The 12,564-nt window shown below is 38.1% G+C and overlaps 1 protein-coding gene across 4 annotated transcripts in view; it reads left to right on the plus strand.

Moving 5' to 3' along the window:
- fgfr3 (fibroblast growth factor receptor 3) overlaps positions 1-12,564 on the plus strand; it is a 113,723-nt gene that overhangs the window by 72,103 nt on the left and 29,056 nt on the right. For all 4 annotated transcript variants that reach the window (XM_022206675.2, XM_022206674.2, XM_022206676.2 and 1 more), the window contains exons 6-7: positions 6,631-6,754; positions 6,894-7,084. In XM_022206675.2, the coding sequence (XP_022062367.1) occupies positions 6,631-6,754; positions 6,894-7,084 (315 nt within the window). The remainder of the gene's footprint in view (positions 1-6,630; positions 6,755-6,893; positions 7,085-12,564) is intronic.

Here is a 12,564-nt window from a genome sequence, read left to right on the forward strand (position 1 = left end):
AATTGCAACTTTTTCACTCTCTGTAACATGCAATTATAAATATAAAGTAAATATTTTCACATTTCTGAAGACTATAGGTCACTGTGAAATGATTCTGAAAACTTCAGATCTCTATCTTTTGTTGTTCAGAAGTTATAGAAGTCTGAAAATGGTCGAAAATTTCAAGTCTTAATTTTGGCTGCAATAATAGGGTACCCCCTACCTACTTCAAATGGCCATAACTTTGAAACTAATGACAATAAAGCATTCAAATTTTGGATTTTCCCATCATATATAATGTACTAAATGTATGTAAAAACTTTGCAAAATCTGAGAGGCTCTGGTGGGAAGTTTTCTTCAAATTGGTTCATTTCATACGGAATGACCCAGTTACATTTAAATGGGATCCAATGTTTGTTGTATCACAAATACAGTTAGAATAAACTTGTCTTTGGCTTTTGTTTTGCTTTTTATTATAACTTTATTCCTGGTAAAGCAGAAAATGGAGGAGAACTTAAAACATGTTGGGAAAGTGGCGTTTTTTTTAACCTAAATTTGGTTGTTTACCTCGACTGAACCAAGCAGTTTGGTGTTTGAACCAAACCAAAGAGTCAGTGAAGACCAAATAAAGTCCCACACAGGACTCTGATCTGGTATTATGAGTAAAAACTCTTTTAAAACATGAATCAGAATGCTGTTCAGTTATTTAGGAGAGTACTATTGGCTTTCACTCACGATTTCATAGATTAAGGCACCAAAACTATGAGATTATCTAAATGGGACTTGGACCCTGGTATCATTTGAATGAGAGTCCTCTTCCTGTCTTGCTGTCTACTTTAAACCCTTACAGTTTCATAAATGTTCAGCAATATGCAAAATCCAGAAGTGCAACATGAGCTACACCAGCGTTTTCATAGTGATCCTCTTACATCCAATAAGATAACTTCACAACAATAACAACAACAATTTCTTACTTCTTAAATGCGTTTGCTGCTTAATTCTGTTGTACACTGTACAATCAGAACAATGAAGGAACTTTAATTCTCCATTTTTCCGACTTATCCCTCCATCTTTACCTCCTGGATCCTTCGAGTGACAAAATGTGTTACTTTCAAAATAAAATGTCTCTCAAAATCTAAATAAGAATGCAATTTGTTTGCATAGAAGCCTAGTTTTGGGAGACGATGAACTTTGTTGGTGCTTTGAGCGTAAACTTGTACAAAGCGAGCAGAACAGCAGTAGGTCTACGTCCTCCGTCTTACACTGATCGAGGTCTTTATGTGAAATCGAGCTGCGACTACAGCCTCTTTCTGTTTCTGTTGGTGGTCTTGGCCTGAGCCGAGCATCGACTCCAGCTCATATTTTACCACCTTCTAGCTTCCCTCCTCGAGTGTCGCCATGTTTTTTTCCCTCCCGAGCGCTGAGCGACCGCAGCACAAGGCGTCACTCATCTGCTCATGAGTGCAGCCATTGACTCCGGTTTGACTCCCGGAGCTCGGAGAGGCTTTTGAGACGGGGTGGAGCCAGCCGCCGTGAAAAAGCGTTTGCCAGCGTCGAGCGGGCGGCCTGGTGTGTGTTACCACGCAACTGCAGAGAGCACACTCAGGCATAATATTTACACTGTTACAGTATTTTCCGCATGCGCCTCCAAGAGAGAGTGTAAGACAGAAGAAGAAGGAGAAAGAGAAGAAGAAGAAGCTCAGACTACTAATGTATAAGTAGAATACAGTTCAAAAGTTTGGGATCACCCACACAACTTCATGTTTTCCATGAGAACTCACACTTTTATTCATGTTCTAACATAATTGCATAAGAGTTTTCTAATCATCTATTAGCCTTTCAGCACCATTAGCTAACACAGTGTAGTCATTTACCACATGAGCAATGTCTACACTGTATTTCTGATTAGTTTAATGTTATTTTCATTGAAAAAACATCGAAAAAACCTTTCCAAGTGTCAAAAAACTTTTGAATGGTAGTCTACATTAATTAAAGTTGCTCTATATTAGCTGAAGCTGATAATACTAGTTAAAGTTGCTCTATATTAGCTAAAGTTGCTCTTAATTAGTTAAAGTTGCTCTACATTAGAGTTGCTCTGTATTAGTTAAAGTTGCTCAAAAATAAGTTAAAGTTGCTCAAAAATAAGTTAAAGTTGCTCTACATTAGCTAAAGTTGCTCTTAATTAGTTAAAGTTGCTCTACATTAGAGTTGCTCTGTATTAGTTAAAGTTGCTCAAAAATAAGTTAAAGTTGCTCAGAAATAAGTTAAAGTTGGTCTAAATGAGTTAAAGTTGGTCCATATTACTTAAAGTTGCTCTACATTAGCTAAAGTTGCTCTAAATGAGTTAAAGTTGGTCCATATTACTTAAAGTTGCTCTACATTAGTTACAGTTGCTCAAAAATGAATTAAAGTCGCTCTATATGAGTTAAAGTTGCTCTATATTAGCTAAAGTTGCTCTCAATGAGTTAAAGTTGACCTACACTGCCATTCAAAAGCTTGGGGTCATCCAGACAATTTCATGTTTTCCATGAAAACTCCCACTTTTATCCATGTGCTAACATAACTGCACAAGGGTTTTCTAATCATCAATGAGCCTTTCAACACCATTAGCTAACACAATGTAGCATTAGAACACAGGAGTGATGGTTGCTGGAAATGGAGCTATTCCATGAAACATTTCCAGCTAGAATAGTCATTTACCACATTAACAATGTCTAGACTGTTACCTTCATTGATGCTTTTCTTTCAAAAACAAAGACATTTGTAAGTGACCCCAAACCTTTGAACCGTAGTGTATACGATCTGTGAATGGCTGGCTGCTTCCCCACACCTGTGAGGTTAAATGTTGCTGCAAACACTGAGCCTCCTCTGCACATTTTCCAGGTGATGTTAAGTGTTCCACCACTGAACAGCCTCCTTGTTGACATCACTCTGCGACCTCTTTCTGTGGAGTTCGTCTTGCAGCAGCGGCGGCGGCACGTTTCCACTTAAACGGTGCAGGTCGTTGCCGTTGGCCCGTGAAGACTCAGCCTGTTGATGCGTAGCAGGTTCTCTGTTCTCGCCTCGCCGGGCCGAGCTGCTCACTCCTCCTCCTCCTCGGCTTCTGAATCTGTCGAGTTAGTATCTGTCTGCTCTCCAGCCACACCTGCTTCAAATTACTACTCAAAATTTACCGTCCGACTCTCCGGGGATGGATCGCTCTTGAGTGGAACCAATTTCGGAGGTGCAAAAAAATAAAAGAGAAAAGCCTGTCTGCCTTCAGTGCAAGCAGAGAAAAGAGAATGCTTTAAAAGAGGCTTTCCCGAACAAACAGAGAAACCGCTCTTAATATCATCAGCTGATTATCAGAGCTTCGTTGCATTCGGTTTCTGGTATTCCTGCCATCGTTGTTTATCAATTTGTTCAACAATCCTGCATCGTGAGTGTACGAATATCCGTCTCTCTGCTGCTTTATTCAATTTACTTTTAACCAATTTGCAAAAAAAAACATCATTTTACTCTGAAAACTAAGAAAATATAGGAGAAGCTCAAACATGATGGTTCTTTACAGCTGCAGGTCTTTCCTGCTACGTCACGGTTTTAACTTTTCGTCAGAAAATCCGTTAAATAAGCATCATTGTTTATCCATTCATTCAGCATTAAGAATAACCATCGCTCAGCTGCTTTCATCTCCTCATTGCTGTCGAGACATTTGCACGGTGTCAAAAGATTATTTTCTACAAGTCTGCTCTGCTTCAAGCAGAATCCAATTAATAAAAGGAGGTTAAAGCCGCATTATCGTTTTAAATGTTTGCTCAATGGGGTTTGCACTTCGGTAAACACGCTCAGCACAGAGCTTGTGTTGACCGACGTAAATCATAATGGTTTTTAGATGTATAGCAACGTTCTTTTGGTTTTACTTGATTTTTCGACAGATTTAGACGCCAATGCTACGTGGACGGGTTGAGGAAAAATCACCATTTTTGTACAAAAACTCGCAGAGAACGTGTAAAAGAAGCTCAAATATGCTTTAATTCTGGTGTCTAAACTTTACCAAGGTTCTAAAACGTAGTTATTATTGGGAAAGTTTCAACCAAACCCTATAATTGTGGTGCTGAAACCAAACCTTGAATGAAAACTGAAGTTAGCGACTTAATTCTAGAAATAACAGTTCCACATGGACCTTTGAAACAGGAAGTCTTTCCTACTATGCCACGGCTTTAACTTTCAGAGAGAAATTATGTTTCTCTCTAAATATAAAAGACAAAAAAATGATCATTGTGTATCAGTTTGTGTAGCAATCTTGCATTGTTTAGATGTAGAGCAATATTCTTTTACTGGATTTTTCAACAGATTTAGACCCCAAAACTATGTGGACAGGTTGAGGAAAATCACCATTTTCCTCCCAAAACTAGCCAAGAAAATGTAGGAGAAGCTCATATATGCTATAATATTGGTGCCTAAAACATAGTTATTATTGGGAAAGTTTCAATCAAACCCAATAATTTTGGTGTTGAAACCAAACCATGAATGAAAACTGAAAGCAAGCAACAGGTGAAAATGAAACTTCAGACAATGGTCCCCAATGGGTCTTTAAACTTGGAAATCTTTCTTGCTGTGTCACGGTTTTAACTTTCAGCCTGAAAATCTGACATATTTTCAGCAGTCTTGCATTTTGAGCATAAAAAAAGGCGACTTCTTAGGAGATCTCTGCTGCTTTCATCTCAGTTTTTCCTTCTCGCTGCTGCGGGCGAACATCATCCAGACGTTTGCTCAAAAGACTGTTTTCTGCACGTCGCGTCTGCTCTGCATCAAGCAGCATGTAATTAATAAAAGGAGGTTAAAGTCGCATTATCGTTTCAAATGTTTGCTCAATGGGGTTTGCACTTCGGTAAACACGCTCAGCACAAAGGCTCGCTCGTGTTTACCGACCGGCCGGCTCTGTGATAGCAAAGAATATCAAAGGAAGGAAGAGATCTGACAAGAAGGAGCTCCACTGTGCAAATAGGAGGAATATTTGTTAGCTGAAGGAGAGTTTGTCTCTGTTTTAATGCTGGTTCTCAGTATGTTTGTGCTTGTATTCACACCTAGTTTCACATCAAGTTTCCTTTGCTTCTCTTCCATTAAGAACAGATGATCTGAACTCCTCAGAGAGCAGCTTGTGATTGTGAATTACATCAACAGGGCTGTCATCACCAGCGGGAATTCACTGAATGAGTGCTTGTGTGTTGCTCGTCTAACAGGACTGCAAGTGTGACATCGAATTCCCCAGAAGGTTTCTAGAAACGGTCTCCTCATAATTCAGAAGTGTTGTCAACATTTCTTATTTAGCACGTTTATAACAGCAGAAGTGTTTTCCAATTTAAAGAAAAGACTCTGTAGTGGTCGTAATGGTATGGTTTTACCAGAATAATTAACATTTTAGTGATAAAACCCGACAAAAATTATAGAAAATACTGCTATATTTATCCGACTATGGTATACATTAAAGCTGAGAGCCTACAGTGTTAAAAATGATGGAGACTCTGTAGTGGTAATAATGGTATGGTTTTACCAGAATAATTAACATTTTAGCGATAAAACCCGACAGAAATTATAGAAAATACTGCTATATTTATCAGACTATGGTATACATTAAAGCTGAGAGCCTACAGTGTCAAAAATGATGGAGAATATTCTGACTAATGGATGGTAAAGGTGGTTTTCCACTAATCAGAAGGTTGGTGGTTCAGTCTCCACTATTGGTGACCTAGATAAGTGACATGGATTTAATCCTACAAAAATGAAAGAAAATACTACTAATATGCTGCATATATAACATAGTTTTACCTGACTACAGTACATATTAACACTGAGATCCTACTGTGGTATTAATTATGCATAATACTCTAACTAATGGATCGTAGAACTGGTTGTCCGCTAATTGTAAGGCTCATCGTTCGATTCCCGTACTCCCGAATGGCAGAACTACAAACAATTTATCATTTAATGTAATGACTTTGCTAAGACTGCGGTAATGCACAACTTTGCATCATCATTAATTATGGAGATTAAACAAATTTAAAGGTCCTCGACTTATGTTTAAGTTCCGTTCCTACAGATCGTTTGAGTCAGTTTTCACCATAAGTTAAGCCATTACGTGCATCACGATGTCGATCAGTTCTTCGGAAAAGTCACGTTCCTGGTGTATTATTAAATCTAATTTCTTTTCCATGGAGATGGCTTTCTTTTTCTTCAAAACACTGCCATCAGAAGAGTCTGACTTATGCTTGGGAGCCATAATGAAGGGCAAAAAGTCAGCGAATGTAGCACAACCCAAGGCGGCGTACAACCGGAGAATGGAAACAAAACCAACTTGTAGCGCCGCGTGACGATGTATTCGTCCGTTCCGCTCGCCAACCAGTTCCGACGTAAAGACGAAGCACCATACGTTGTAAACCGAGGACCTGACCGTAAACAGTTCCGACGTGACCAACAAAAAGCTGTAGGTCGAGGATGTCGTAAACCGAGGACCCCCTGTAGCTTTTTACCGGACAAAAATATACATGAAAACCCAACAAATCCAAGGATTCCCTGGATCCTTTATGATCAACCTTTGGGTTTTTTTTCTTATTTTTGTTGTATAAAAGTAGTGATATATGCTAAAAATTCTCCTTTCTGTCCTCTGCCCAGCTGAGACACCAGCAGTGGAGTTTGGTGATGGAGAGCGCCGTCCCGTCGGATCGGGGAAACTACACCTGCGTGGTGCAGAACAAGTACGGCGCCATCAGCCACACCTACCAGCTGGATGTTCTGGGTAAACGTTTAGCTCTCAGCTCTTCTTTTGTGCAAACATTGAATAAATTTAAAAAATACCACACCAGAGTTGCTGAATGTGTGCATTTCCTGCAGCTCGTCGTTAACATGCACGACCTTCCTTTTTTCTTCCTTTGCAGAGCGTTCGCCCCACAGGCCCATCCTCCAGGCAGGCCTCCCAGCCAACCAGACGGTGGTGGTGGGCAGCGACGTGGAGTTCCACTGTAAGGTCTACAGCGACGCCCAGCCGCACATCCAGTGGCTGAAACACATCGAGGTGAACGGCAGCCGCTACGGGCCCGACGGCGTCCCCTACGTCAACATCCTCAAGGTGGGTGTTCACCGCTTCCCTCCCCGCTCTGCTTCTAATGAGCCCCGATGCCTGGAGTGGGTTTCAGCCGACAATAATTTCACTCATAATTAATCCCTCCTAAATGCCTCGTTTAATGAGCTTTTACAGGAGGTGGGTCTGCGGCTCCCCAGGCTCTTTTTACAGCAGCGAATAACTGTGGAGCTCATTCTTTAAATGTTACACCTTCATTATAGGAGAAAAGCTTCACCTGCACTCTGCAACACACCACAGTGTATAGAAATGTGCACTCCATAACCAGGTGATATCCACAGAAATATCAATAGAAATCATATTCTGCTCCTGTATGAGACACCTGGAGAAGTTCAGGTTCAATTATTACTGCGGCTGAAGATAGATAAAGTTAAATTGAATCAGAATTTAAGGCGGACTTTTGCTGTTTTTTTCCTTCAGGGGGAAAATGAAGTGTAGTTCAGCTTACACTGTAAAAAAATAAATTAAATTTGAAAATTAAATTGAAAAAGGATTTTCTGGCTCCTAGGATGCCAAAAAAATAAAATTTTAAATTTCAAAATGATAGAAAATACCCATCTAAGTCACAAAAATACAGAGATTTTCCATATTTCAAATACATTTTCTTCCATAACTCCATTTTATTTATTAATTTGGGGGGATTTTTTTAATGTAAATTGAAGGATATTTATATCAAATCAATGCAATTACTTATAATATGCACAAATAAATAAATAAAAACATAACTAGATATATAGTTTTTTTAATTTAATATTTTTCAATATTTTTGTTGTGCAAACTTTAATTAAATTCTTCTTCTTATTAATAATAATAATAATAAATCACAGAAGATATCTTTCTTTTATATAATATCTACGTTAAACTACACAACCAAAATGAGTTTTTCTGTTCTTTGACACTTTTTATCTGATTTTATGATTATATTTTCTGTATTAAAACTGAATTTAACAGTTTCATGATTTGCATGAAGTGAAAATATTTCTGCAAATATGCAAAAATATTTCAATAATCTTTTAATGCCCCAATTTTTTGTTTTTTATTGTAGAAAGTGGAAATTGAATGATCACTTAAAGTCTACGTTTTTAATGTTATTTTACATTAGACTTATAAATTCACAGTTTATTTTTGTAATTTAATTGTTTAATTAAATTGAAAGCAATACACATTTTACCAGTCTTTCAAATAACCACTGTAACCACAACTTTTTTTTACTAATTGCACAATAATTAAACTGAATATTTTAGGAGTATAGCATCATAAGAGTATAATAATATATAAGAAATACAGTAAGAAATCCATAAACATGCAGCAAAATATTCATTGTTTAATTTCTTATTACTGAACTAAATCTGATCTATTATCTCTAACTCCGAAAAGGAGATTAAAGTCGAAGTTATGATGTTTGATAAATCACTGTGTGACAGATTTATAATCAGCACAAGGAGATGCTTTTCATTTTTTAAAATTTACATTTTCTTTTAGCATTATTAGAAAAAAAATGAAGAGTTCATTGGCAAAAACAGCTAACTCCATTTTCAGAAAACTCATTTTTTAATGTTTACTTGAGATAATAATGATAAAAATAACACTAATAATTTATTTTTTCTCTATTTTGTCATGTATTTTTCTACTGAGTCAAATCCACTCAATTTCAGTTTGATTGATATTATCTCAAGTAAACAATAAAAAAAAGTTTTCTGAAAATATATCAAAATGGAGTTATCGGTTTTTGCAAAATCTACTTTTGAACTTTCTCCTTGTTGTCAGAAGTACAAAAAACACACAATCATCACACTTCTTCTGCTTTTTTCCCAAAAATAATCGACAAAAACCGGCATCTTGAGCTTCAGTTGAGCAGAAAAACAAAAAGCTTAACTGAAGCAATAAGAGATAAAACCCTGATCGAAGCACAAATCCACCTCAGAGGTTATCCTCCTCAACATTTCGTTTGATTCGTTGCTGATTGTCGTGACGCGTTTTCTTGCCTGGGAATGAACTCTGTGTTTATACCTGCAGCTCTGTGACAGAGTGTGTACAGGACTGCAGATGTTTTTTACTCAAAAATCACCATATTCTGTGTTTTTTGCTTCAGTTTTTAGCTGCACTTTGTCTGCTTTTGTTTGCGGTTGTTCCGTCGCTGCGTCTTGTCACTCTTCGAGGCTTTTTTTTTTCCCAATCTCGAGCGTTCTCTCGTGAAATCAAGGTTAAATAAACGCAGCGGGGAAGGCGTCGCGTAGTCTTAGGAGGTCTCGTCGCCTCCACAGGCGGCGTTCAAGAATAGAGTGAAAAACATTCCTCGCCAGCAGAGGACAACACCCTAAACCCACAGTGGGGCGTGTTTTTTTTTTGTTGTTGTTTTTTATTTTTTATATTTCGAGGGCGAACAGAGGAAGACTCCCATTGAAAAACCAAGAGCTTTCTCATTTGGCCTCCCCCTCTTTTTTTCTTTTTCTGCCTCCAGAGAGAGGAGAGAGAGGGAATAAAACAAACATCTGGTTTGGACTAAGTTAACTGCTGTGGTGGCGGCAATGCAGGCAGAGAGTCGGGCTCTGTTAACCGCCGCTGCCGTCAGATGTGCTGCGTCGCGTGGTTTCAGCAGCAGGAGGAGGAGGAGGAAAGAGGGAAGAGGCACCCAAAAAAGCCATGGAAAAAATGAGTGGAGGGAACACAAGGAAGGGCAAAGTCAGCAGGGAGAGCAGAGAAAGTGTGACAGAGCGGCGGGTTAAGATGGAGGGCGAAGGAGAGCGAAGGAGGAATAAGATGAGAAAGAAAAAGAGTCTCCTGAACTGATGGATTTCTGACTTTCAAACTCGCTATTTTCAGAACAATATGAGCAGAAAGGCAGCATCAGGATGGATTATTTTGCAGTCGAAGCCTTAAAGAAAACCTTGAGTGCAGAGGTTAGTTAGGGCCTCGACTTCTCATTTTTTGACCATTTATTCGATAATAAATTGAATATTTGCACACTGTGAACAGTGACAGTGGTGCCCTGTGCTCTGAATTGTATAAAAATCTGTGAAAACACTTTAAAAATATCAGTCTAAAGTACATTTAATCACTTTTTTGCCATGAAAATCAATGCCACCCTCATTCAACATGGAACTACCGTAAGGCTAAGAGCCCTAAAAATGACTGATTAAATATTAAACATTCACCAAATTGCATAATTTGTTCAACAGACTGAAACGGTCTTTTAATTATAGCTTTTTTTGTGCATAAAAAGTAATAATTAAATGACAAATTTATTACAGGTTTTGAAGAAAGACAACTTAAAAAGACAAAATATTACAAAAACGAGACACAAAATGACAAAAGGGAGACACAAAACACTAAAAGCAAGGCACAAAACAACAAAAATGAGACCCTAAATGATAAAAACATGAGACAAACGACAACAGTCAGACCAAAAAAAAGACAAAATATTACAACAACCAGACACAAAACGCCAAAAGCGAGACACAAAACGCTAAAAGCAAGACACAAAACAACAAAAATTAGACCCAAAATGATAAAACATGAGACAATCGACAATAGTGAGACCAAAAAAAGACAAAATTTTACAAAAATGAGACACAAAACGACAAAAGCAAGACACAAAACACTAAAAGCAAGACATAAAATGACAAAAATGAGACCCAAAATGATGAAAACAAGAGACAAACGACAACAATCAAACAAAAAAGACAAAATATTACAAAAACGAGACACAAAACGCTAAAGCAAGACACAAAATAATAAAAACAAGGCACAAAACAACAAAAGCGAGACACAAAATGCTAAAAACAAGGCACAAAACAACAAAAGCAAGACACAAAACACTAAAAACAAGACACAAAACAACAAAAGCAAGAAACAAAACACTAAAAACAAGACACAAAACAACAAAAGCGGGACACAAAACACTAAAAACAAGACACAAAACAACAAAAGCGAGACACAAAACACTAAAAACAAAACACAAAACAACAAAAGCAAGAAACAAAACACTAAAAACAAGGCACAAAACAACAAAAGCGACACACAAAACACTAAAAACAAGGCACAAAACAACAAAAGCGACACACAAAACACTAAAAACAAGGCACAAAACAACAAAAGCGAGACACAAAACGCTAAAAACAAGACACAAAACAACAAAAGCGACATACCCGACATACAAAATGACAAAAGCGAGACACAAAATGAAAAAAACATGAGACAAACGACAACAGTCAGACAAAAAAAGACAAAAAAACCAACACAACAAGGAAAAATGTTACACAAACACGAGACAAAATGACAAAAACACGACACAAAACAACCCATGAATAAAGAAATGAGCTCACAGTGAGTAAAAATGTGACAGGAGCTCAGAGGGCTACTTTACATTTAATTCTGCAGCTTCTACATGAAAGCTGCGGCGTTTCATTCGACTTCACCGTCAGTACGTGAATTTGGCTCACACGTTTAGGGCAGAGAAGACTCCAGGGAGATAAAAGACAGAGGGAGTGAGAAGCAGAGGCCGACAGAGAGAGACAGAAAGGGGGGAAAGCAGCCCTGTCAGCCCAGACTGCGGCTCCACGCTCTATTTTCAACTACCACATAATTGAAACAGTATTTAGTGAGATTTGTGCGCCTCCCTCCCTCCCTCTGTCACTCTCTCTGGGCCCACCGCGGTTCATTCGGCGTGAGATGCTTTCTCATGTGTGGCGTATGTACTGGAGGAGTTAAACACAGCTGAGGGTGGGAGGAGGACGGGGTCATGCATGATCTTTTTTTTTTTTTTTTTTGATAAACGCCTGAATCGCTCTTTTGAAGCCTGGAAAAAGAGTTAACGATGAACGACTCGCCCTGCGTGGGGAGGCGTCTGGAGCCGAGCCCTGGATGTTCATTAAACGACCATAAAACATGATATGTTCTCTCCCTTTATGTGCTTTCGCCCGTTTAATAATTCAGAGGCGCTTTTCTTTGCATTTACCGCTAAACCGACGCGCTGTAGTGGCTTTAATCTACCTACAGACAGCATGTGTTACTGCAGCGTATGGGGGGTGTTGGTGTGTTTTTGAGATTCTACACTGGAAAAAAAATGCCCCTCTCAAAGCAAGGGAAAAAAACGTATTTCAAGGAACTTTTACCTTGAAATAAGTGAAAAAAAATCTTAAAATTAGCTGGGAAAACTTATTTAAAGCTATGTTTTACCAGGGTTGTCAAGCTTAGTTGTCTTAAAATAAGCCAGACAAGAAAAAGCAGTTTTTCACTCAAAAATGGATTCATGTAACCTCCTAATTTGAGATGTTTTAACCCTCCTGTTGTCCTCATTTACGAGCACCAAGAATATCTTTTCCTTGTGACAAAAACAAAAACAAGACATAAAATGATAAAAATATGAGACAAACAACAAAAGTCAGTCAAAAAAAGGCAAAAAGCAACAAAAACAAGACAAAATACTACAAAAACTAGACACAAAATGACAAAAGCGTGCCACAAAC

This window comes from Acanthochromis polyacanthus, chromosome 1, assembly GCF_021347895.1.
Source record: "Acanthochromis polyacanthus isolate Apoly-LR-REF ecotype Palm Island chromosome 1, KAUST_Apoly_ChrSc, whole genome shotgun sequence".
In the NCBI taxonomy this organism is placed as follows: Eukaryota; Metazoa; Chordata; class Actinopteri; family Pomacentridae; genus Acanthochromis; species Acanthochromis polyacanthus.